Source organism: Xyrauchen texanus, chromosome 1 (assembly GCF_025860055.1).
Source record: "Xyrauchen texanus isolate HMW12.3.18 chromosome 1, RBS_HiC_50CHRs, whole genome shotgun sequence".
Taxonomy (NCBI): Eukaryota; Metazoa; Chordata; class Actinopteri; order Cypriniformes; family Catostomidae; genus Xyrauchen; species Xyrauchen texanus.
The window spans coordinates 21,755,537-21,782,844 of NC_068276.1; the positions used below are offsets into that span (position 1 = coordinate 21,755,537).

The window sequence follows — 27,308 nt, forward strand, 5'->3', positions numbered from 1 at the left end:
CTGTATGAACAGCAGCGTTCCCATTTGAGAAATCTGGTCCAATTTACAAACAAATCAATCTGCCTCACATATGGGCCAACAAAATCAGTAGATCTGCATCTAAGGGACAGATGTTTATTTGAAAAAGCCCTTTATGCTTGCAACACATGTATTTCAGTAGCCCTGGAGTGTGTGGAGGCTGCTCGGAAAGTAACACATGTTATTTAATTAACTAGGAACTCAAGGCTGTTTGTTTTGACTTGTGCTTTAATTTCTTATGAAGCAAATATGACATCACACATGCTTTGTTAAATGCACCTTTGTTATACACACAAAAAACATTGTTACAGCAGTGTACTTACATCAGTGTTGCAGATTATTATATAAATGAAACCATCATTTCTTGTTTCCTTTTACAATCTTTATTTTTTTTTTTTTGACAACTTATCTACTATAATCATATTTTGTGAATACGCACATATATTTTGGCTTTACAAAGCTCCCAATATAAAAATGCTACATTATCGTCACTTTACAGGGTCTTATCATTATCGAATCATCCGTTGTTATCAAATTATATTAAAGCAAACCCTAAGACAACTCCTAAAGCTCTACATATAAAAACTGATATGCTAGAAAGTTTCACATTCTTTAATATCTAAATTCATCTGTGCTTGATTATTGTTTCTAGAAATAAGCATTCTGTTGTAACTTTTAATCAAATATTTCCATAACAAGTCAGACATGTGTGAAAAAGATACATTCTACTGTGCAAATAAAGTCTGGGGTATTTAATGTTTGCTCTGTGTTTTGCAGTGCATGGTGTGTGGAGAGGACACACACACACACACACCGCATTATAGCTGCTGCTTTAATTTGAATGTGCTTCTCAACAATGACTTTGTATTATTATCATTATTATAATTTTTCTGTGGAATGTTGTGTTAACGCTTTAGTCAGGAATTGTAATTTACAATGTTGTTTAATGGTACAAATAGAAACCATGTGTCCATGAATGCTATGATACTACGTGATCATATACTGTATGCTTTTGCGTTTGAAAGTAAAAGAGAGATTATATGACCATGACAGCAAGTAGTATCTATTAAGTACAAAGATTTTGGTTGCACTTTATTTTAGAGTGGGTGTACTTTCAGTATACTTACAGTGTACTTACCCAAGAAAGTACTGAGTAATATTAGGTAACTACATGTGCTTTATATGGGTTAAGGTTAGGTTTAGGGTTAGTACCTAGTAATTACTGTAGCTGTTGTAATTATATAGTACATAAATGTAGAACAGTACTGTAAAATAGAGTGCTACCAAGATTTCTATAAATGACTGCAGTGTTTATGGCTGGATTTCAGCGCAGGCTGCTGGAAGGCATGCAGTCACACAGCGCCCTCCTCTCAGCCCGCAGTACCAAACTCTCCGTCTAAAAACACACAGCAGGTAAAGTCAAAGTTATGACCCATGGTAGACCCATCTCCAGAATATATTATAAAAAGTATACGCAAGCATTAACTGTGCATAAATTGATGCAATTAATTTTCTTTTGCATCACGCTTATGCATGCTATCTCCTGAGCACCCACAGGAAGGCACCAATGTTAAAGGTGTGATTCAACTTTAGATGTGTACATCTATGATATCTGCCACAATGTTTTTCCAAATGTATTATATTTTTTTTTTAATCTACAGTAGTCATTAAACTTAAAGGGATAATCCACACAAAAATGAAAATTCTCTCAATATTTACTCACCCTAACACCATCCCAGATGTGTATGACTTTCTTCTATTGAACACAAAGTTTCGTTTTTTTTTTTTTTATAATTCAGCTCTGTAGGCCCACACAATGCAAGTGAATGGGTGCCAAAATCTTGATGCTCCAAGAAGCACAAAGGCATCATAAAAGTGATCCACATGACTCCAGTTGTTTAATTCATGTCTTCAGAAGCCATGTGATAGGTGTGGGTGAGAAACAGATCAATATTTCAATCCTTTTTTGCTAGAAATTCTCCACGGTAGGGGGGCGATATGCATGAAAAATGTGAATCACCAAAAACACAAGAAGAAGAAAGTGAACGAGAAAGTTAAAGTGGAGATTGACTGAGCAGGGTGGAGAATTTATAATAAAAATGTTACTTAAATATGGATCTGTTTCTCACGCACACCAATCAAATCAGTTTTGAAGACATTGATTTAACCACTGGAGTCATATGGATTACTTTTATGCTGCCTTTATGTGCTTTTTGGAGCTTCAAACGTTTGGCACAAATTCACTTGCATTCAATTAAATATTTTGGGCGAACAATCCCTTTAACAAAGAAAAAACATTTTAAAGGAAGATTTAGAAAACCCTTCACTCAAAAACCTGTTTAAATTGGCATGACACGTCACTTAAATTTATATCGTGTCATACAAAGTGCATGTTTAATAATTAATAATTAGAACATTCTCTTCCCTGCCCAGTAGATGGCGATATGCATGAAGAATGCGAATCGCCAAAAAACAAAAGAAGAAAAACTGTGAAAGTGGAGATTTACAGTAAAAAAGGACTTAAATATTCATTTGTTTATCACCCATACCTATCATATCACTTCTGAAGACATGGATTAAACCACTGGAGTCTTATGGATCACTTTTATGCTGATTTATGTGCATTTTGGAGTGTCACAATTTTGGTACCCATTCACTTGCATTGTTTGGACCTACAAAGCTGAAATATTCTTATAAACATCTTTGTATTCAGATGAAAGAAAGTCATTCACATCTGGAATGGCGTGAGGGTGAGTAAATGTTGAGAGAATTTTCATTTTCTGGGGGAACTATCCCTTAAAGTTTACAGGAATAGACAATAAATGGGCACAAGTTTCATAGTCTAAATGGTTTACTGGTACTCCTTTTTTTTCCTCCCCTTTTTCTCCCAATTTGGAGTATCCAGTTCGCAATGCGTTCTAATTCCTCATGGTGGCGTAGTGACTCGCCTCAATCTGGGTGGCAGAGGACAAATCTCAGTTGCCTCCGCGTCTGAGACCAGTCAATCCGTACATTTTATCATGTGGCTTGTTGAGGGCGTTACCGCAGAGACATAGTGCGTGTGGAGGCTTCACGCTATTGTCTGTGGCATCCACGCACAACTCACCACGCACCCCACTAAGAGCGAACCACATTATAGTGACCCTAGCAACCGGGCCAATTTGGATGCTTAGGAGACCTGGACTGATTCACTTAGCAGGCACGGGTGGTAGTCAGCATCAATACTCGCTGAGCTACCTAGGCCCCCAGAAGAATTGGTACTGTTCATTTTTAAAGGAGCCCATGGAAACATTGTGCATCAACTACCCATATGCACTGTTTTTTTCAGTGGATCTCAGAGGAAGATGCTTTTTGATGTGGCAATGACAGAATGTCTGCTACATATTGTAGTGTATCAAAATCATAACTTTCTATTATTAAATCCTAGAAAACTTACTTAAAACAGTCCTGAAAACAAAGTCAACATCATTCTAACATTAAATGCACATAAGTTGGTCCAAAAGGTCTACTCTCTTTTTAAGGTCTCACCCGTGAGTCCAGGTTGAAAGCTGTTTTCTTCAGGTCCTGCAAGGCTCTCTGCATAAACTCAAAGGCATGGCAGTCAACACATGGTCGACCTATTAAAAACAAGGTAAATATGGTGCTGTATGTGATACTTCATTGACCAAAATTTACCATCATCACAACGGCGGAGCAGGTGCATAGCCCATTTTGATTTCCAGGTAACACAGTGGCTACATCTAGTTTCCATCCACTTTTCACACTGTTTTGTTATCGACGAAGTGAAAATGTGTAAACATGCCTGTTTCCATTCAAATGACCTTATAAAAATGGTGTTCGTGATGACGTCATTCTTAAAAAACACTTTGTCGCATAAGTTTTGGTTTATCGCTAAAGAAATCCGCCCTGAAGCAGTTTCCATTCAGAAATGTGTGTTTATCACTAATTGTGTACCTTTTGCTTCTCAGAAATTGTATTGAAAAAATGCATTGATATTAGACAGCTTACTGTTATTATGTACTAATTATGCAATTTCACAAATAAATGCAATCAGAAGAGGAGGAACTCTAATCAAAAGGGAGCTGTTGCCCTTCTGATAGGACTGTAATATTGGTCCTGATGTTGCGCCTATCACAGTCACCAGTTCTGATCCGAAATCGAATCGTCATGACCCTGTTCAAGCTGGCAACCTGCACTAAGTAGTGGGGTAAATTTCGGTCTTTGTATAAGGACCATTCATGTGTATATGCGGTGTGCACAGCTATTAAAGAAAAAATTGATGCGTTGTAATATCAGGTGACATGATACATTCCTGATATTTTAGGCTATTTTGAACAATCATTTAATCTAAAGCATCGCCATCACAACTGCATTAGGTATGTCCCGCAACTTTTAATGATGAACTGAACTTGATTGTCACCTAAAATTAATTTTAGCGTCATAATGCAAATTACATTTTCTGAAGAAGCAGTAAATGTGATCCGAGGTAAAGAGGGTTAGATTTAAAATATTTAAAAGTTTTAAAATGCTCAAAAGGTAATTTTCTGAAAGTGAACTCAGAATTGGACAAACAGTTTTATCCAGTCTTGAAAAAAGTATTTCCATCTACAGAACAGTATAAGGCTAAATGTTTGTGTTCATGCCAATTTTCTCGACAAAAATAGATTCCAAACCAGTTTTTCACTAGCTACATTTTAAATATCGACATAGAGTTTATGTGCTAGAGTTAAATTGAAAAATATTATGTTGACACTTGTAACATTTTAGCAATAATTTGCGTTTCCATCAGCTATATCGGTTTGAAAAACATTGGATGGAAACCTAGTAAATAATGACTACTTCATGCTTTCAACGTGATGAGACATCCTTGTTGCCCGCACGTCTATAAATGTAAATATATCTTACTCTCTGCGGGGATGACCGTCCCTGATTCCTCCGCGTTCATTGGTTTGACACAGAGGAGCTGCAGCAGAACCAGCAGCATCACAGTCGCAACCGCTCCGCTTGGCCTCATAATGTCAAACAGCATCACCAAACAAACGGGAACGGGCTACCTGCCGAATCATAACGTAAATAAAGAAACTAAAAATAAAATGCTTTAACATTGAAAATTATTATTTTAGCAGGTCTTTAAAAGCTATTTACAAATGACTTAAACCAGTCGTGCTTCAAATGTTGGCTTTATTTCGACCCCTCTATAAAGATAACATCACAATTTCCAAACATGATCACCGAAATACCCACGTGCAAAGCAAAATACTTGTCTTAAGCACATTATTAAAGCTAATTATACCGGAATGAAGCATTACCTGTAGTGTCAGATAAAGGCAGTAGCAGTACCGTTAGTCAAACCACCGCCCTCGTATTCAGGACGCAGTTTCTTTGCCGAGCAGAAACAAATTAAATTGCGCTTTCTTCAGATATATTGTCCTTCGCGACTCACCGTAGGACAGAATCCAGCAAACGTTTTCATCTCTGATTGGTTTCTGATGGTCACATGGGTTCATGCTCGATTGCTTTGACTGTAGTGATGTTTTATATTCATGTAATCATATAAAAGCTTTTTTGTTTTTACCTTTTTTATGGATTTTTTTTCTTGTATATGCTTTATTTGTTTTCATAATAAAATGAAATAATTGGCAACAGAAATCTGATCTATATACTTCAACAGCACGCCTCTTGAACATAAATCTATCCACTTGTTATGTAGATTTGCGGTTCCCAATACATAATTTTTTTTTATATCAGTACTTTTCTGTATACTCTCTAAACTCTTCTGTGTACTCCAAGATTTTCCAAAGTTTCGATATGCCTGTCATGAACTACTTAAATGTCCTGCAGAGTGACATGCTGCTGTACTTTTATGACCTCTCGTTTAAGTTGCACTCAGTATTTTGTTTTTAATGGTATCTTTATGATTTATGGTATGAGATGGAAACTTGTATATTCTACGCACACACCATCTCGTAAGTTATTACAAATGTTTAAGAGAAAAAAAAATTCTCCAGGCATCAGTAGCAAAATAAAATGGCATATCAAACAGAAATGTGGGTTGGTTTACTTCAACTGTTGCGTCCACTGCCATATTTATTGTTTTACATGACGTCATGATTGTCAAGTCTGAGCTTTCATAGAGTTCTGTGTTTACAACTTGTAATTACCAGTTCAACGAAGACATTAACACTTTTTTACAAGTCAGAATCTCATAAATAAAGTGATTTTGACATTATGTGAACACACCATTACACTGACACATAGGGGCCTGAATGATACATCATTCAAATGCAAAAGTTTTCAGTTACAGATGCCATTGTAGAAATTCTCTAGAACTTTTCACAGTCAGCCATGATTCATTGAATTAATGAGTGAAAGTGTCCAATAACAGACCGGTTGCTGAGATTAAGCCAGAAGAATTTCACTGGTCATGTGATCCTATCATGGCAGCCCCAATTAGGAGACCCTCTCCATGTGGAATAAAACTGCTTTCATAAGGTTACTGATATGATTTTAATGTGAGTGCTCATATGTTTCAAAATGCTGATTAATTTCTCTATTTTAAATTAGGAAGAGAAAAAAAGGCAGGCGCGCCTTTAATTCATAGGCTACATGGAAATTTGTGTGTCTTTTATCACACCACGTGACTATTCAAAACAAGTAACTAGCCAAGGCACAATTGTCAAAAACTTCAATAGTGAACAATTACGGGGCTTAAAATATACACTATATCCCTTACTCTTTCATTTAAATTTGAACCTAAATACTTCATGTTCACTATTTAAATAAAAAATTTTAACTTAATGCGTCAACTACCTATATTCATATGACCGAATCTCTGCCACATACTGTACGTGTCTCAAAATTATAACTTTATATTATATGCCAACAAATATCCATTATATAACTGGGAAAATGACTTAAAATAGTAAAGCATACTGACGACATGTATAGTGTTAATCAAAGTTGACAGTCTAGTTGTGATCACATGGGTCCTAGAGTGCGTGTGTGTTTTTTTAGGCAGCCTGATAAAATGCCCGATCTCGTTATTCGTTTTTCCCCAAGATGGCGTCGATGAGGGAGAGCGACACCGGCCTGTGGCTCCACAACAAACTGGGATCGACGGACGAGCTGTGGACTCCTTTAAGCATCGCGTCCCTTCTCACAGTTTCTGTCATTGACAATATACGGCTGTGTTTCTCCAGTCTTTCGCCTCCGGTGAAGCTGAAACTCTTGTTGGGGATGCTGCACCTCCCGCGCAGGACCGTGGACGAGGTGCACACAAACTGCTTTAACTTCCGACTGCGGCTCGTTTCTTTGGGGTGGCATGTTGTTGAGTAATATTATTGGTGCTGTACGTTGTTGACATGGATGTGTTGCATGTGTAATAACATGGCTTCCAGCACGAGACCCCTGCAGCTGCTACCTGGATCAAGTCAGTCTGCAGCAGCTCAGTCTCTGGACACGTTAGCCTCTATCCGTAATCGTGCATTCACCTTTGTGATGTTGCTGGCATGTTATTACAGTGTTTATTCATACGTTTGGATATGCGTAAAACGCCCCCTTACAAAACGGTAACGGCAGTGGTAACCATAGTTTCCGCCAACACACCATATCTCCTACAGTTAATTGATTTGATCCATCACTGTCACCAAAGAAGAAACTACATGGTTGCAGTCGAGTTCTGGTTTTATAAAGGAAACTGGTATTTTGGCGGAAACCACGTTCCCCTAAACTTTTAAACATTGCGCGCATGTGCGAGTTTGAAGGTCTCTTCACTAACAAAACAACAGTGACCGCTGTCTCCTGGATTGAAATTAGGATACATTTTTTTTCTTAAAGGAATATTCCGGGTTCAATAGAAGTTATGCTCTGTTGACAGCATTTGTGGCATAATATTGATTACCACAAAAATTAATTTGGACTTTCATCTCCTTTTATAAAAAATAAAATCTTGGTTATACTGAGGCACTTACAATGGTCGTGAATGGGGGGCCATTTTTTTAACCATTTCAAAAGTATAGCCACAAAACACGATGTGTGTGTTAACATTATTTTAGTGTGATAAAATCACTTGCTAACCTTTTCTGTGTAAACGTATAGCCAATTTTACAACTTCATTACCATGACGATGTAATGTCAACAAACCATAAACTCCTACAGTGACTGTGTAATATTAGGGCTCAAATAACATACGAGTTTTAACATATTTAAGTGCTATTAAACGATTATTAGCTTCAAATTTCTGCCTTTTAAACCCTCTAAAAAAAGTGCCTCAGTTTTTTTTTTGTTTGTTTGTTTTTTAAAAGCAATATTATGCCACAGTTCTGTCGATTGGTTTTCAATCAGGGAAGCGTGAATCGTGAAGATACGTGGGTCCGTAAAAAAAGAAATACTAGGTTATATTAACATTTTTCATGACACTTCTAGTTAAGGCTGTCAAATAAAAATTCAAGTATTCGAATATTTGTCGAATTTAGGAAAGATACACTTATTCAAATACTAAAACTGCGCACTCGAATTTAGGATGTGTGGAGCACTTGCGACGTGATCGTATTCTTGCGCTAAAAAGGCTAGACACGGATACAAATACAGTTTAACACAAAGCAGGTGTCTCGAGATGCGTTTTAAAGTTATTTTTAACTTGACACGGCATCTAAAAACAGTGCTTCTGCACGATACGCTGAATAAACAAAAACGAAGCGAAACAAATACGTTCTTCTAGCACGTTTACATAGAAATATACATCTGGATGTTTGCAAAAGCATTCGGTGTGAACAGCCCCTTACAGTTGGTGGAGGTCTTTGGCTGTTGCGTCTTGCTCTCTTATCAGCATTGCTCAGATTAAGTAGTGGGTTTATCTGTAAAGGAGTTTAAGTTGGAGATGTGTGTCTCGAGATCCTCGCGTTCTGTTCCTTTCTGTTGTGTTCTGTCTGTGTAAATGCCCCTGTCCTGGGATCATGAGTTCAGCCTATCTGGGAATAATTGTACCCTACATACAGCTGTAATTAATGAAAAACACTGTGGTATATCGCTGTTGTTATGAAGTTTGTGTCTGTGGTAGTATATACTGTGGCACCAGTGCAAGTGTAACACCATGTTGACAGCTATTGAGTATATGAATAGACTAAAACTTGTATTTTTCATTTTATGCACTTTAGTTAAAATTGGAATGTTTTTATTTAACAGCCTGGAAGGTTCTTTGCAATAATATAACACGATGCTGTATGGTTATATGTATTCTTGTGGACTAAGGAAATTATGTCAATTAAAAAAAATTAGCTGACTTGACATTCGAATTTGATTCGAATTTAGAAAACTTTTAAAGGTAAAAATTAAAATTTCATTTCTCTGCCCAGTTGACAGCCCTACTTCTAGCTTTTTGAATGGCTCTGTCCCTGGATCTGTAAAGGTTGAACCCCCCTGCCCTTTGAAGTTTTATTTATTTATATATATATAAAATAATTTTTTATTTTTTTAAATACAATAATATTTTATTTTAATAATAATAAAAAATGCTTACTGTACCTTTTTAAAAGAGTGAAATCAAGGATATGTGTTTTGTCACTTAATTTAAAGGGATAGTTCACCCAAAAATGTAAATTCTCATCATTACTCACCCTCATGCCATCCCAGGTGTGCTTGACTTTCTTTCTTCTGCTAAACACAAAGAGTTTTAAAAGAATATCTCAGCTTTGTAGGTCCATTCAATCTTAGTGAATGTGAACAGAACTCTGAAGCTCCATAAAGCACATAACTGCAGCATAAATGTTATCATAAGACTCTGGTGGTTTAATCCATGTCTTCAACAGACGATATAATAATTGTGGGTGAGAAACGGATCGATATTTAAGTCCTTTTTATACTATAAATCACCGCTTTCATATTCTTTTGTTTTGTTTTTCACATTCTTCATGCATATTGCCACCTGCGCTGGTCAAATGTGGAGATTTATAGTAAAAAGGAATTCAATATCCATCTGTTTCGCACCCACACCTATCGTATCACTTCTGAAGACATGGATTCAACCTCTGTAGTCTTATGGATTACTTTTATGCTGCATTTGTTTTTTGTTTTTTTTCACTTGCATTTTATGGACCTATAGAGCTGAAATATTCTTAAAATCTTAGTTTTTGTCCTGCAGAATAAAGTCATACACATCTGGGATGGCAATGATGAGAGAACTGTCCCTTTAAAGTTAATATCTTTGATGTTATGCATTTACTGTTTTGTACCGTTTGATTTTGTAAGTTATGTTAGTTGATGTCTGGATCACCATACCTTTAACAGAGTGATACGTGCGACTGAATTTGACTTTTTTATATTGTCACATATTTATTAACATTAACAGATTTTTCCTGAGAATGACATGTAATGGTAGAACTGATATAAGCCATTTTTACACTGCAAAGGTGGCACAGAAGTTGCAGCATTCTGAAGCATGCAGGTGTATTTACTCAGACTTTAAAGGTGCACTCAGTTACTTCATATCATCTTGGACTTACAGTGACACCTATTGGTGTGGATGCTGCATCATTCAAAATCAGAAGGTTTCAGATGCCATTGTAGAAATTCACTATTTACAATCAGACATGATTAATTTAATCCAAGAGTGAAAGTGTCCAAGAACAAGATGGTTACTGAGATTAAGCGAGTAGTATTCAGCTGGTCATGTGATTCTAATATGGCAGCCCCCATGAGGGAATCCTCCCTCATGTAGAATAAAACAGCTTTTATAAGGTTACTGATACAACTAGAGTCCTCATCTCATGTGAGTGCTCATGATTTTATTCATACGTTTCAAAATTTTAGTTCATTTCTTTAGAAGTAAAACTTTTTTAATGGGGAAAAATTACAGAATGCACCTTTTACACCAGTTACGACTACATAGATAATGTTATGAGGTTAATGTTTTAAATATGAAATGACATATTTAGCAAAACAAAATAAATAGATTGTTCTCTCTCCCATCTTCCCTCATATCCCAGATGAAGGAGGCTCTGTCAGAGATTATTCAATTGGCCACAGTGGACTCTGAGCCATGGGTGTTAATGGTGGCTGACATCCTAAAATCCTTTCCAGAGACGGGCTCACTAAATCTGGACCTGGAGGAGCAGAATCCTAATGTACAAGACATACTTGGAGAGCTACGTGAGAAAGGTCTGTTCAGTGATTCATTTCATCTGCACACATTATAATGTGATCAAAGGGAATGTACCAGATATGAAATGCATTTTATAAATCAGATGGTGTTATGCATGATAATTGTTGAATTTATTTAAGTTAATGTGTTCGCTTGGTAGCAACCCGATCTTGAACTTCAGTGTATGCACCGTTATTGTGGTTGCTTAGTTTTTTTTTTGGCTAGCTTAGCTTGTGGGGTGTACCCTCACCTACCTGTCCTTGTAATTGCTGATAGGTGCACTCTGGTAAGAAAGCATCTGTTAAGAATGTAAGTTTGCACTCGGTGTCTGTGTTTGACCCTCTTCCCTTTCTCAGTGAATGAATGTGAAGCGTCCACTATGTTGCCTCTGGAGTGTCAGTACCTGAATAAGAGTGCTTTGACCACGCTGGTGGGGCCACTTACTCCACCCATCAAGCACTTCCAGCTGAAGAGGAAACCCAAGAGTGCAACACTCAGAGCTGAACTCCTGCAGAAATGTACGTTTGAGTATGATTTATTTCCATGGTATTTATCTGTCCAGTGCGTTTTTAAACCAATGTTTGTTTGTTTGCTCATTGTTCTTTATTAACTGCTATATTTGTTCTGAAGCAACAGAGACTGCCCAGCAGTTAAAGAAAACAGCAGGAGTGCCGTTCCACTCCAAAGGAAGAGGATTGGTGAAGAAGATTGACACCACAAGTAAAATTTATATATATGATCTTTCAAGATGACTTCTTTTGAATTTGTTTGAATTTTTCTTAACAAATAGTAAAATTGATCATTAATCATCGTGTTTCCTCTCACAGCGCCGCTGAAGGGCATTCCTAAAGCACCATTCCGCAGCCCGACAACCCCAAGCATGTTCAGCCCCCCCAGCAACAGAACGCCTATTGCTCCTGCTCGCACGCCCCTGCGCAAGGAGAGGGGAGTCAAGGTAATTGAGCAAGGACCCACAATCCAGCTAACACTTATAGTCTAATACCATGTATCGCAAATCAGTGAATTTGTTTACCTTCTTACTAGTATGGATGTCATATCTGTACACAGGTTTGTAAGTGCAATGTCTGCATTTTCTGGTTGTATTTATTTACAGTTGTTAGATATATCCGAGTTGGATATGGTAGGAGCTGGTAGAGAAGCTAAGAGGAGAAGAAAGACTTTGGGTAAGTTCAGGAATATTTGTTGAGAAATTTCATCCCTGCACCTCTGAACTGACTTTTTGGCTGTTTCAAGACCCTCTTTGAAGACAATTGAATTGGATTGGTAGTTTTAATGAATTTGTGTCTTATACAGACACAGAAGCTGTAGAGAAGGCCGCCAAAGAAGAGGCAGTGGTGGAGAACGCAACACCAGACTATGCAGCTGGCTTGGTGTCAACACAGGTAGACTTTGAAATCTTATCGCTGATACACTGGGCGCTTGTCATGTGGGTTTATTGAGCACTTAGAATCAGCAAAACACAATACAATTTTCTCTTTTTATGACAGAAACTGGGGGCGCTAAACAGCGAGAGCACACTGCCATCAACCAGTTACCTTCCAGCCACCCCCAGCATGGTTCCTTCCTCGTCCTACATTCCCAGCTCAGAGACACAGCCAGGTGAGCGCAACATCTTCAAATGTAGGATGAGACTGATGCAAAGTAATGACAAGCTATAGAAAACCGATTGATTAGACAGAACGGATAATCAGACTAGGGTTGTCATCAAAATACAAAGTTTCAGAAATTGATACAAATTTCGATACCACAGCTAAACCTAATGTGCTATTGAGTGCACGCTTGTATTAAACATGTTAAATATGAACATAGTTTTACAAAATAGTAATTATACAAGGAAACAGTAATTATTCAGTGGTTTTCTCATCATTATTTTTGTTTGGTTAATAACAATACAACAGTGGCAAGTCTGTTAGGCTGAATGAAAGGCCTAATGTACTGGTCTGATGTTTTTAATGTATTTATTTTTTTAAGTTATTGTATTTTTTTACATTCAATTATGACAGACCCTAATACGTCACCAAGACAGGCATTTTAACATAGAAGTGCATTTGCTCATTCACGCCATATTACAGCAAAATCTGGGCTTGTTCAGACCATGAGCGTTCAAAAGCTGACTTTTGGTCTGATACCAATCTGATACTATTTTAGGATCAGATATAGGGCTAAAAGATACGACAATATAAAGTTTCAAATTATATTAATACTTTTCAATTGAATTGATATATTTAATTGAAGAGATTTTGCAATATCTTGATACGTATATATTTTACGGTTTATTTATCAGTGGTAGGGCTTCACATGACACTGAGAGACTTTAAGAAACATGGACAGGGTGTAAAAAATGTTCTGCTGCCGCCGCCCAAGACATTCCTGATATATAGGAGAGAACTGTGCAGGATCACTCAAGCTACTCAGTCATTTTTGACCCAGGGAAACCCCTGAAAAAACATCTCCAAAGTACGGGTCAAATCTCAAACAAGTTAAGAAAATGAAGAGGAGCTTGTTATTAAAACAGTTGCATCATCTGTGGTGTAGGTTCACAAAACCCAACACAGAGTAGAAAAATATAATATTCAAACTGTGTTGCACGATGATAATCACTCATAATACAAGCAATTTGTTTTACCTCAAAATAAAGCACACAAAAGAATAATATGGAAGCCAAAAGATACAATCCGCATTCATTTGTCTTTCATTTGTTTTGCAAGAAGTGTTTTTTCATGTATATTTTCTACAAGTAGTGTTTATTTCGTTGCGTTTTTTTTTTTTTACCCATGTATTTTTCTCTAGATCTCGAGTTTCTTGAGGAAAGTTTATAATAATATTGGTCAACAACATATTAGGCCTGGGCGATAGGACGATGTCTTACAAATCTCCATATCGACACATATTAACCGACGATGGTCAACAATATTGGTAAATGGCGAAACCTGGGAAATCGCCAGATATATTAAACATTAGCCTAAATATTAGAAATTTGCATCCACCAAATGCGACGTGGCTGAATCCAGCTCCTTATTCTCGAGCTCCTCGTCCAAATAATTTCATGCACAGGTAATTTTACAACAGTGGTGGGTAACCTGTAAGTCATCTCAGAGTAACAATGACAAGAAATGCTGTTAAACATAGACACATGCTTGAAAAAACACTATTATATTTTTTTTAGAACAGACAAAAGAAAACTGTCTGAAAACTGTTTGCAAGAATAGTGTCATCTATGAGAATCCTGCAAATGACCTCATTCACAGAGCAGTTCGCACTTATATATTAGGCTTACACCTAATATATAAACTGCTGTTTTCTATTTGTTTAAGCACAGATCAAGTTAAGTAACAAATGTTTTGAAAGTAGAAATTACATGGGTTGTGTTGAACTGTTATATGGGTTGAGGTAATGGTTTATATTTTAAAATATTATTATTATCTTTACAACTGTCTTTAGTTCTTAATTTTTAGGCTATTAGTAATTTCCCACCTGTTGTCATAGACGAATACTTGCGTGATTGCAAATGAGGCAGTTGGAGACAGTAAATGTTTGGATTTGAGAAGATTTTTTGATAACTTTATTTTAATTGCTTTTTTGTTTAGTTTAAAGTGCAATTTGAATTCAGAAATGTTGGCAGGGGGGTTGACTGAAGAGGTATTGGGATTACTGGATATTGGGATTTTTTTTTTTTAAGCCCTACAACATATCAGATTCTTTTATATATATATATATATATATATATATATATATATATATATATATATATATATACATATATATATACTATACATACATACACTTTTGTCCTCTTTTCTCCCAATTTGGAATGCCCAATTCCCTTTTAGTAGGTCCTTGTGGTGGCGCGGTTACTCGCCTCAATCCGGGTGGCAGAGGACAAGTCCCAGTTTCCTCCACCTCTACAGTCAATCTGTGCACCCCTAATCAGACATTGTCATTGTAATCGACACTTCGCTAAGCTCCACCCCCCTTGGGTACTGTTGCTTGCTCTGACAAGCTTTGCAGTTCTTCCCATAGGGATGAATAGGAGTGGTATTTGGCAAAATGTTATCATAAACACAGTTGATAATATTATTACGTGGTCTGGAATGAAGAGTGACATTTTAATACATATTATCTGACTTTTTTGTAAAAGAAATTGTTAAATTACACATTCATTTGATTGGAAACTTTTGAGACTCTAAATTGGGGCAAATGATTATCAAAGTCACACAAAAAGAGTAAAGTGTCACTTGATTGAGATTACTCCCCTGAAAACATTAGTGTAAGTGAACAGATGTCTCATAACACACTCACTGTGATGCTTTAAACACTTTATATACTATCGCCTTTACGAAGATCCAAATCAATACATAAACTTATTAACGTTAAGTTAGTAGCTTTAATTTACACTGGAGGAAATCTAGGTGTCCTCGCTGATGTTATACAGGTTTATTTGGTCTTGAGGAATGACACCGTTTAATCCAGAGAATGTTCTTCTCAAGATTTATATAAAGATTTTTTTTAAAGGAGATAAAATGGACCTCGTCACAAGTGACCAAACAATAGTTCTCCCATAGGCTCTCATTGTAAAAAGGCAAACACTTGTCAGAGAAATGGCAGCTGGGCAAAAGTTGCAAAGACTGATTAGAAATGCTTTTAAGGCGGGGCTTAGCAAGGGGTCAATTGTGTACCAGGAATTCAAGCTAAATGCATGTAGAAAATATGGAATTATTTTTTATTGAAGCACTTGCTTTTATATTCCAATGATTTGTCATGGAACATTGTCATGAATCCTATAAAAATCACTTTTGCTTAAACCAAAGTTTGCTCAAACTCTTTATATAATTCTCAGCCAACGCAGGAGGTTCAGGGCGTGAAACTATAAACCGGCAGTCGGAGGAGTCGTCCACTCCCAACACCGCTTCTGCTTCGTTACCTGGCCAGTTCAAGCAGCGGCCGCCCATGTATAATGCCAGCACTGCCAGTCCCACTGCCCCCACTTCACCCACAACGCCAACCAGCACACCCACTAATAATGCTCCGCCCCCTGCCGCCACGGCAACACAGCCAGACATGCCCACACAGCCGCCCACCACTGCAGCTCAGCCCGCACTCACACCAGCACCTCCACAAACCCAGCCTAAAAAGAACCTGTCGCTCACGGTGAGAACTCCACTTCATGTATCACAAAATTTGTTTTAATCTCCAGTTTGGGGTTCTCACATCTTGTTTTTTTGGTTACCCACAGAGAGAACAGATGTATGCTGCACAGGAAATGTTCAAGACTGCAAACAAAGTTACACGGCCGGAAAAAGCCCTTATCCTGGGCTTCATGGCAGGATCGCGAGGTATTCTGGCCTCGATTTAATCAGCGCTCTTATTTTGTCAGTTGATTGACAATCTTAGCATTTCTGTTCGTCTGTAATGATCCTCCTAATGTTTGCCTGTCCCAACAGAGAACCCCTGTCCAGAACAGGGTGACATCATTCAGATCAAACTGAGTGAGCACACAGAAATTCTGCCTAAAGCGGATGGAACCGGCAGCACCACCATGCTAGTGGACACAGTGTTTGAGATGAACTACTCTACTGGGCAATGGACCCGACTCAAGAAATACAAACCCATAACCAACATCTCCTGAGGAGAACTGGTTTAACTATACCACACACTTACGAACTCCCAATCAGCACGTGTTTACATAGACGCATATGTATACATTCAAACACCCCTCTTCAATGTCATCTGAGGAGGACTGCTTTAAATAACACACACACAAACAAATCATGTACATGAACTAGAATGTACATATATTTTCGGGCCAAATTCAGAGGTATTGGGAATGTGCTGTTGTGACTCAAAGTGGGGAAATGTTTGGATATTGTTCCAGACCAGTGCAAAGGAATTCTTGTTTGGTGCACCTCATGTCTCTGTTCCTGCGTTGAAAAAGACAGGGACCCTGTTGTAAGACTTGTTTTCTTTATCTTTTTGTTAACGTTTGTATCGTCGCCCATTTAAAATTTTCTAGTGTTAATTGTGACAAAATCGAGAGAGAGCTTTTTAGTTGTCTTAACCTTCTTTTGATTGACACTATTGTGAGATCTGTAAAAGGGTACAAACATGCTATTACAATGTTTCACAAATGAAACCAAAGCATCTGTCTGTTTTCTCACTCAGTGTTTAAAAAAGGTTCCTCCTTGAACAACGGACAGAAAATTAAAATGAAAACAAAAAGTGAACTAGGTGTAAAACAGGATAATTTCTGTTTAAAGCAAAGGAAACATATCCAGATGTATAGTGCTGATGGACTTAAGTTTGGTTTGTTGAAATACACAACCCCAATAATCACTGAATTATTAGCTTTTGCTGCATCTCTAACAACCTGCTCGCTCGAGCAAGAACTGAGAAGGTTTCTTTAAGTTTGGTCTCTATTCAAAGTACGAGACACAAATGTGAACTGCTTATTGTATTGATTTGGGTGCTTGGGAGATGATGTGAAAATGGCTGAGTATGCATGAATTGATGTATTTGGGACAATAGAAAGTGGGTTTAGACAGTAAGGTTTAGTTAAGAGGTATATTCATCCCCATTTTATGCATTGTTTAATAACGACAATGTTCTAGTCAGTATACCATTCTCTGTTCACCAAAGGTTTGTGCAATTCAAAGATGTAACCAAAATTTCTAGATTGATTGACAAGAGTCTCGTTCAATACAAGAATGCCTTTAAGATTACATCGCAAAGCTTTTCCAACACAATATGTTTTTCTCTGTGGAAAAAACAACAGAATATTTACACAGTCTAATCAGTAGTTATCTGAGGAACTTTCTCCTTGTTTGGATTTACTGCTAACTGCATATTACAAATCTCATTGCTCACAAATGTCTTTAAAAGATTACACATCAACTTGGAAATCCTTAAATTGACAACTGACTAAAATGTAATCGAAGACATAGTTTCAAACCATTCATTCACCTTAAATCAGAGAGACAGAACTGGTGTGTTGGTGGTGTAACTCTTTCTGAGATCATGTCTAGATTCAATGATCTTTCCAGTGTCTAGTTTCTTCAGTCCTCAAACCACTCCAGGATCTCTCCAGCCTCCAAAGGCCTTTTCCAGGTAGAGTGCCACAGCCAAGGTCAGACGATCTTGAAACTTCCCTGTGACCACCTGCACCCCCAAGGGCAATCGTTCCTTACTCAACCCCAATGGACACTGGGTCACTGGCAGTCCCAGGATGTTCAGGATTCCTAGGAATTTGTGGGGGAAAAAATGGTAGGTGTTGTTTTCAAATGTCTTTACTGTTAGCTGTCTTCTTTACTTTCATTATTTTACCCTTTACAGAGAACTTGTCTTAACCTTTTAACCATGACGCTCACTGTTGATGCAGTCTGAATGACCCAAAGCTGCTATTAAGCTTTAAAGAATAGTTCTCTAGTTGTAATGCCTGAAAACTAAAATGTGGCTTAGTGGTTCATGACCTGATCTGGTAACTGCAAAGTGGTAGGTTTAACCCCACAATAACCAGTAATATAATACTATACAGTACGTTACTGTTGATTAAAAACGTAAGATTGCTGACATAATTTAAAGTGATAGTTCACCCAAAAATTACAATTCTTTAATTGTTAACTCACCCTCATGCCATCCCAGATGTGTATGACTTTCTCCTGCTGAAAACAAATTATGATTTTTAGAAGAATATCTCAGCTTTGTAGGTCCAAGCAATGCAAGTGAATGAGTGCCAAATTTTTAAAGCTAAAAATTCACATAAATAGTATAAAAGTAATCCATACTCCAGTGGTTAAATCCATATCTTCTGAGTGATATGTGATAGGTGTGGGTGAGAAACAGATCAATATTTAAGTCCTTTTATGCTAGAAATTCTCCTCCCTGGCCAGTTGGGGGTGATATGCACAAAGAATGTGAATCACCAAAAACCCAAGAAGAATGAAAAAGTTAAAGTGGAGATGAGTGAGCAGAGAGGAGAATTATAGTAAAAAAAAAATTATTACTAATTAACCTGTTTCTCAACCACACCTATGATATCTCTTCAGAAGACATTGATTTAACCACTAGAGTTTTATGGATTACTTTTATGCTGATTTATGAGGTTTTTGGAGCTTAAAAATTTTGCATTCTATGGACCTAAAATTATTGTTCTGCAGAAGAAAGTCATACACATCTGGGATGGCATAAGGGTTAGTAAATGATGAATAATTTTCATTTTTGGGTGAACTATCTCTTTAAGGGTTAGGATTGTCTAAAAGGACTAACATCACTAAATTACTATCAAGAAAAAAATTTTAAAACTTCCACACAACCCTTTATGTTCAAATGGAAAAATGCATCTTGTCTCCAGGCCTGCTACAACATAAAAAGAAGGATGTAGTTTTAAGCAGTGGTTACCTGTGTAAGCAAAGTTAAAAGGAGTAAAGAGGGGATGATGGTGTTTACAGGCGAGAAGAGGATGTGAGGGGTAAAGCAGCACTCCATCTGTCTCCAGAAGTTCTTCCATCTCTCTCTGCAGTTCCTCCTTCTGCTTTAAGATGAACTGAGAAGGCACAGAGCTGCGAGTGCTCTCTGACAGAGCCAGACCTGAAATCAGCCATAAGAAAGCTACATGACACATGGAGCAATGAGAGGAATCTCCTTCACCCATCCAAAGTTTGTTAGTTTGAACCAAGAAAAACTATTTCCGTCATCTGATGTACCAATTAGTTTTGAATTTTGAGGCAACAGAACAAGTCCTAATTATCCTTAAAATCCTGAAAGAAACGCTTGTAAGATGATTGTGTGCAAAGTTACTGCATTACCAATAGCAGCCAGTGTGTGTTTAGATCTTCCAAAAGTCCACTTTATAAGCTCCCACATGGGCCAAACAGAGTCTCCATCTGCCATCAGCTCAGCAAAAGGTTGTGGAGGCTGCAATGCATACACGCATGATCCAAACTTCCTCTTATTCTCTGGATGTGCAAAGTGGTTGCTGCTTTTGTTAAAATCATGTTGTACTCAAAAACAAAACCTAAAAGCCTAGTTTGAAAGCTACTGACTTATAAATGACATCTATCAGCATGGCCAAGACGTCGTGAGATTCTAGTCTTGATTTAATTCCTTACTGTGTTCAGAGTTACTACACACCTTGCCATCTCTGTCAGGAAGCGCCATGAATGTGTCCCAGATCTGAAAAGAGTATTTGAGCTGAGGAAGTCTAATTTCCTTTACCGTTACTCCCAGATCAGCCTCTAAACTTGCAACCACCTGTCAAACAACCATAACAAATTACAATAATGCATATCTTTTATTTTACATAAGTACTTGTTTCATGTAGACAAATCTGTCAAAACTTTTCAAATAAGGTTTACATCAGTACTTTACATTTGTAGTATTTACGTGTGAACATTTGTCAATGTTATAATATTTTCTCCTATCCCTGCTTAATTTGTGGAAACAATATATATAACGTAAGATTTCCCTGAAACATTTAAACTCTGTGACACCATCAGAACATTGCACTGCTTGAGCATCCCGACCAGCATGGCCGGGTCTAAGGTGAGGCTGGGGGCTGTTCCTTGTGCAACCTTCCCAGTCCAACGAAGAGACAACCACTTTCCCACCCTAAAGATCGCATCTTAGTACCCTTAGTACTGTTGACCTGCCAGAAAAGCCAACATTGCCTCAACTAATGGCATGAGTTTTATTTTTCCATCCAAAGGCAGCCTGGAGGAATGTAAAACTCTACACTTCAGTTGTTTACAGTTGTATTTACAGGATGAGTTCTTTAATTGTAGTTTTTTTATATGCTTCTCACCCTCTTTTGAACTTCAGTGAGCTGTTTGTCTACTGGCAATGTCAAAGGAGATCTGCCATCATCTACTATGGTGAAGAAACGCAATTTCTTTTCAGATCCACCTTTTTTGAGAGGGAGAGCCTAGAAAAATATATATTTGGTGTCAGTATTTCCAAATCTACAAGTCTGATTTATATCTTTGTGTGTGAGATGTACTTGTCTGCACTGTGTCCAGCCATTATCTTCAGAAGAGGGAGAAGATCTTCAGCATAGCGGCACATTGGACCAGTGCACAGGTAGTCTCCTTGGAGACCAGAACATGTGGGAAACTGACCGTCATTTGATACCACACCTAAAATAGAATAAAACGGAGTCCCTTTATCTCTCTGACAGATGCACATACACTTTCCCTATTAACTAATAGATGGATGTGTTTTTCTGATTGTCTTTTTTGCAGGACACAGACCTGGTGTGGTTTTGTGTCCAAATATCCCATTGAAAAAACATGGCATACGGATACTTCCTCCAATATCAGAGCCGATACCGATCACAGATGCACCACTGCCTAGGATACTGCCCTCTCCACCTACAGGAAAGAAGATATAGGTGTTTATTATAATCAAATAGCTTATGCTTTACTGTCATCTTATTGAGATGTTATGATCAACTGACAGTCAAAATAATGGAATGAATATGATATTTAAATTTAATTTCTGTACTGCCTTAATGTTTGTTTAAATTTACAGTATATAATGGATGAACACCACTTAATGGAAGACCTGAACTTCCCCCGCACATCCTCTCAATGTCATAGCGGTTGTTGGTAATGCCATAAAGGTGGTTGCTGGACTACATCCACATGCAAAGCTCACTGGTGTTGGTGACACCTAGCGGAATTGCTCCAGCTCTCTTCAACAGAGCCACAGTAGGGGCATCCACACTTGCAAGTGATATCAGCCTGTGATATCAGCCCAGTGGAGTTGGGCATACCTGTGGGAGTAGGTGAGAAAGAGCACATAACAGATCCACTAATGGATAATATCTATATCCATTTTATTTCTACAGTGAAGCTTGTCTCTGTGACTGAAAAAATTAAGCACAACTGGTTGGATCTTAAAGCAAAGGTCACTTGTGTTAGATGTTAAAGTCCATACAAAAGAACAACATTTTAGGCAGTATTTGTACAGGGCCTATAATAGGCTTGGGTGAGTAGTGTGCATGACTGAGATGAAGAGCGATAAAGTCATGGTCAAGAGATCATTATGGGTAGTGTACCTTGGAGTGCAAAGGCCTCTTTGACAGATAATGGAACACCCAGCAGAGGAAATCGATCCATCAGACCTTCTCCATTCTCCTCTATTAGTTTATCTGCATGAGCAGCCTCCAAAAGAGCAGATGCAAACCTAAAAATGTGGACAATGTACAGATGTCTCTTCATCTATGGGCAATTTTAGCCCTGTGTGGATGTCTAGAAAGTACTCTCACACTCACTATTTTATTTCATTTGTCTACCAACAATGTCCAACAATATATGCATCACAGGATAATTTGGTGCTTTTGTTTGTTTGTTTTTGAAAATCATGAAAATTACTAGGATGTTGTCATTTCCACCACATTTAAAATATGTGTTGTGTTTAATACAGTTACAGTATGTAGTGGAAATGACATATTTATTGTTTTTGGAATAAAAATGGCTGACTGCTTTGTCCATCTCAGGCTAATTTCATAGCTATCATTTGATGTATCTTAAATACATGCAAATAATACTAATTACAAAAATGGTTATGTTTATAACACTCCTTATTCAGATTATCATAGTTTTAATCTTTTATTACTTTGTTTCATAGTTGAATTCAAAGTCTGGGTCTGAGATGAAACTAAAACTATAACATTTATACAGAAATGCCATTTGAAAGTACCAAAACTTTGCTAAAGTTTTCAAGACAGTTTTAATGTGACCATATCACAAACAGAAAAAAAGTGAGCCTAAAGTTGAAGAAACACCCTAATGTGTGCAGTGTTATTGATGTGCAATAGATAGATGTCCTGTTCAGACTTGTATAAACATAGTTAATAGCTCAATAAAGTGACAGGCTCACCTGTCTTTGACCATAGCATTGAGCAGTGGGTTTACTTCCTGTATCCTGTCAATGTAGGCCTGGACAACATCCACACTAGTAACCTATATTTACAGTTTAAAAAGGTACAACTGTAACATATATAACACAGAAAGAAAAGGCAGAAAGTAATCCCTTCTAAACCCTTAGCGATTGTGTTTTTTTTACTCCATACAGGAGCTTGTGCCCTTTGGGTAAATAAGTAATGTCATTGCCATTGCTCGTGTTCCAGAAGAATATGAAATACACTGAAATGTTAGTAAACATCAAAACTAAAAACTCTGTTTTTCAGGATTTCATTACAGCTGTACAGGAATATAGAAGCACAAAACTGTTCCCAGTGTCAGTAGTATTTTGTCATTCTACAGTAGGAGGTAAAGGTCACTTAAAGTCCACTAACTCAATCAAGTGTTTCTTGGATTCTATATGAAGGTTGAAAAAAGGCAACTTTTGTTTTTACTTCAGAGCCTTTTGTAACACTCGTCCATGATCACTTGTGTAGCAGAATATATATTTGTAGTCTAGGCACAAGTGTGTCTACTATATCCAGCATTACACTGACTTATTGCAATAAAACCTGCGTCCTTAAATGTATAAAATACAATCATTGTTGCAACAGACAAATTGCATTTTGCAAAAGGCTTTAGTGTTGCTGACCCGTAAACAGCCATTCTTTTAGTGCACAGACTGCACACTGCTATTGTTGCCTGACACTGTTTTGCATTTCTGATGCGTTACACTGACACCTGTCAATCAGTACTGGGGTGGGAGTTTACACTGTGGGCGTGTTTTTTGAAGTGACTTCAGTTTGGAGCACCTGCCGCCTTGCTGTCGACGGCCATGAAGAGATGTGCGATTGTGTAATTGAAACTTTCCACTAAGCATGGTAAATGAAGCTGTATTGTACTGTATTGTAAACTATATATTTATACAATTAAATCACACTATTTGCACTCTGGGCTCAACTGGAAATCTGGCATACCGGGCCGACGCACTTCGGGGCCGATCAGGGGCGTACTGGCCAGTGGGAGAACCGAGAGGCCTGGTGGATAGGCCTGGTGCTGAATGGGCTGCAATAAGCAAAAATGAGCCACTGCATTATGCAGAACGGACCACAAAACAGGACAGCGATTTCTCATGTAAATTGGGATGTAAAGTTCACACTAAGTCGGTGCTTAGTTTGGTTGCACCATCTGTTCTTAAGGAAAGACTTTACGGAGAGTTTACAACCTACTAGTTAAGTAATGCGTAGTTGCATAATATATCACGTTTACCTGCATTGATCCAATAAACAGCCTTCAAATTTGTACACAGAAGTGTTAAAAAGCCGTGAACTTCAGTTTGATGTTTTTACGGTTGATGTTCAAACCTTGTTAGCTCACGTAACTGTCAGCTGTAATAAATTATATCTCCATTAAAATATGATACGTAATAAAAGTATTTGATAAATAGTATATTTGCCCTTTGTAAATAACAATATTGAATAACTGTATCTAAAACTAATAAGGGGCAATAAATAAATACTAATAAAACCGACTGTAAAAAAAATACATTTATTCATTTTAATATCTATTTTGTATGTTCATACTTGACACCGGGCAGCATACAGAGGAAACCGCACTAGATCGGTTTCATGCTGAAGTACGTTTTCTCCCGTAAATGTAAACGAGTGTAAATGTCAACATCAGTATGTCAAAATGATTGATGCCTGTCACACAAAACACGAGCTCATTGATATCATTAAATGAGTCTGCTTTTTTATTTCATCTGTTATTCCTGGTCGGAGGCTTCCATAAATATTTAGTTTATACGCAGGGTTACATCCTATAATTTGATGGTGCAACACTCAAATATTTAGTAGTGCGTAAATTGTGATTTAGTGCCCATTTACGCCACAACTACACTAAGTTGTAACATAGCTGGTGCAACCGGCCCCTGGTGAATAAATGTTTAGCAAAAAATTATTAAATAAAATGCAATAACATGTTGAAAAGTGTTGTTAAAAGTTTAAGAATGAAATTAATCTATAACATAAAATTCTTGAAAATAATAATAATAACAAAAAGGAAAACGTGATTTGGTAAAGAATAAAACAGATTTCAGTAATGCGGCATTTAAAAACACTTATCCTTGATTGAGAAACACTTGAAGGAAACATGCATTTCTTTTCATTTATTATTTACATTGAAATTTTTTCTTTTTACTAAATCTAAATGGATGTGTTCAGTAGCACATTGTCATATTAGCATATTTATGCTGTTGCACCGAAATTGGTATCGAAGACCGTGAAATTGCACTGAGACCGGCACCGACTAGCTACTGACATTTTACTGCCGTGACGACACATTAGGCCTATTATTATGCTATTATTACAGGTAATCAAACACTCTTGTTTAAATCATGTATTGCCACCCTTTAATGTGTGAATTATATTATCAGATGCTTACAATGAACACACTTAGCGTTGTAAGGTTTTTATATTTGCATAATGTCTTAAACTTTTAACAGGCGCTCCATCCAACGGAGTTGTGCACTCGGGTTTATATTTATATTTGACCAACCACCGGATGGTTTTCGACACTCCCGAGCCTTTGAAACTTATCCTGAAACATTCAACAGAAAGCATCAGAGCTTTACGCAGCTTCATTTACCATCCTTAGTGGAAAGTTTCAATAATGTACACAAACACACATCTCTTCATGGCCGTCGACAGCAAGGCGGCAGGTGCTCCAAACTGACGTCACTTCCAAAAACACGCCCACAGTGTAAACACCCACCCCAGTACTGATTGACAGGTGTCTGTGTAACGCTTCAGAAATGCAATTGCAAATTGACTTTGCTTTTCCCTTTGAAATTTGGCAGACTTTGTGTAAATTAAAATACAATCGGTAATACGCAAATAGCGATTGCATTTGGATTATGTCACAATTTATGCGTCCACAAATAGAAAACACAATTGCAAATACAACTTGTAGGCTACTGAAAATAGTCATGAAAATCCTTCCATAGTTTTGAGCTTTATTTATTTAGACTATTATTTCTTTAGATAGGGATCGTTTGAGATCAAACTAAATTAAATATTGTGTATAAATAATGGTGCATATACGTCCCTAGGAGTCAGTGTAAGTCCAAGACAACATTTTAAAAACATTTTAAAATAATAATAAAATCGCCCAGAGTTTAATCATCTGTCATCATAGCGGCAACCCCCTTACGAACGCCCACACATTGAAAATATATGATGTATCATTTTCAAATGCATGCATAGATAGTGTCTGGCAAATAGCATGACAGAAATAATGCCACTTAAACCTCAAACCTCTCTTTTACGGATCTTCTGAGCCAGTCGCACTGCAGACAGAGTAAGCAGTGGGTTTCTGATAGGACAGATATGTTTAGGTCCGCTCGAGCTCCCGGGTGAGATCAGTCTAAAAAGAGCCAAGAGCAGCCCAGACACGAGGACCATGAGCCAGTGCAGAATGTGCTCTCCGACTGTCCAAGCCATTGTGACGTGCTGAGAGAGCAGCAACAGATGAAAAGGGCAGTGTACACACACACACACACACCCACCCACCATCATCATCATTATCATCATCACCCCTCACAGATACACCTGCGGACACTGAACCTTTGAACCTCATTTATTACAACACCATGAAGTCTCTATACATGGTTCATTTATGATCAAGGAGGTGTACACACTCAGAACTTTGTTCAACACTTTTATTGTCATGCCCCTCATAAATAACCTGTAAGTTAAGATAAAATGTCACGGCTCATTTTTTTAAAGTTATGGTGTACTTAAAAATGTCATCACTTGGTGAATAAACAAATAAGCTTCAATATACAGTGTTGGTTATTTTTTCTCTCTCTCCACCTTCACAGATCTATATTAGGTTAATTGCAGTGCTTGCAAGACAGCACTGTATTGATATGGCTCTGGCATTCTCCTAGTTTTTTTTTTTTTTTTTCCTTCTCTTTTTTTTTTCTGTAACTAAGCAAACACACCAAAGCTTAAAGCCTTATCTTAACTGAACCTTTATCACTAATAGTATAATAGTATTCAGACCCCTTCATTTTTTCACATTTTGTTCTGTTGCAGCCTTCTGCTAAAATGCTTTACTTATTTTGTCACATCATACTATACTAAAGCAAAAAACAGATTTTAGATTACTTTGCAAATGTATTTAAAAGAAAAAAAAAAACAACTGAAATATCACACTGACATAAATATTCAGACCCT

General features: G+C 37.3%; 3 protein-coding genes across 4 annotated transcripts; 1 reads left to right on the forward strand and 2 right to left on the reverse strand.

Moving 5' to 3' along the window:
* Positions 1-228: 228 nt before the first annotated feature.
* Positions 229-5,440, reverse strand: c1h4orf48 (chromosome 1 C4orf48 homolog). Of its 2 annotated transcripts, none has more exons than XM_052133669.1 (4): positions 5,328-5,440; positions 4,924-5,072; positions 3,547-3,635; positions 229-1,414 (listed from the first exon to the last, which is right to left on the reverse strand). In XM_052133669.1, exons 2-4 carry the CDS (start codon positions 5,045-5,047, stop codon positions 1,343-1,345), a joined length of 285 nt encoding a protein of 94 aa, XP_051989629.1. In that variant the 5' UTR covers positions 5,048-5,072; positions 5,328-5,440; the 3' UTR covers positions 229-1,342. The 2 variants fall into 2 exon arrangements, with proteins under 2 accessions (XP_051989629.1, XP_051989638.1); XM_052133678.1 differs by having other exon boundaries at positions 4,924-5,068; positions 5,328-5,427.
* A 642-nt stretch (positions 5,441-6,082) lies between these two features.
* nelfa (negative elongation factor complex member A) lies at positions 6,083-17,458 on the forward strand. Its single transcript, XM_052130443.1, has 11 exons — positions 6,083-7,287; positions 11,001-11,172; positions 11,512-11,673; positions 11,786-11,875; positions 11,983-12,110; positions 12,270-12,339; positions 12,470-12,558; positions 12,664-12,775; positions 16,014-16,324; positions 16,410-16,509; positions 16,618-17,458. The coding sequence occupies exons 1-11, from the start codon at positions 7,078-7,080 to the stop codon at positions 16,800-16,802; spliced, it is 1,629 nt and encodes a 542-aa protein (XP_051986403.1). The 5' UTR covers positions 6,083-7,077; the 3' UTR covers positions 16,803-17,458.
* Positions 17,459-18,232: 774 nt separating this feature from the next.
* Positions 18,233-26,570, reverse strand: faah2b (fatty acid amide hydrolase 2b). Its single transcript, XM_052137237.1, is given in 13 exon segments — positions 18,233-18,408; positions 19,568-19,756; positions 19,975-20,083; positions 20,300-20,419; positions 20,970-21,059; positions 21,062-21,089; positions 21,165-21,300; positions 21,415-21,534; positions 21,728-21,896; positions 21,898-21,938; positions 22,224-22,351; positions 23,048-23,130; positions 26,385-26,570. Coding segments are annotated over 13 exon segments (1,575 nt in total).
* Positions 26,571-27,308: the final 738 nt, after the last annotated feature.

What these genes read in the sequence shown, in the direction of transcription:
- c1h4orf48 (XM_052133669.1), bottom strand. Translation starts at nt 5,047, where the DNA reads ATGCTGTTTGACATTATGAGGCCAAGCGGAGCGGTTGCGACTGTGATG. An exon ending in GACGGTCATCCCCGCAGAGA is followed by an intron (nt 3,636 to 4,923) that starts GTAAGATATATT and finishes TGTTTTTAATAG; the next exon opens with GTCGACCATGTGTTGACTGC. An exon ending in CTTTCAACCTGGACTCACGG is followed by an intron (nt 1,415 to 3,546) that starts GTGAGACCTTAA and finishes GTGTGTTTTTAG; the next exon opens with ACGGAGAGTTTGGTACTGCG.
- nelfa (XM_052130443.1), top strand. Translation starts at nt 7,078, where the DNA reads ATGGCGTCGATGAGGGAGAGCGACACCGGCCTGTGGCTCCACAACAAA. An exon ending in TGGAGAGCTACGTGAGAAAG is followed by an intron (nt 11,173 to 11,511) that starts GTCTGTTCAGTG and finishes TCCCTTTCTCAG; the next exon opens with TGAATGAATGTGAAGCGTCC. An exon ending in GCAAGGAGAGGGGAGTCAAG is followed by an intron (nt 12,111 to 12,269) that starts GTAATTGAGCAA and finishes ATTTATTTACAG; the next exon opens with TTGTTAGATATATCCGAGTT.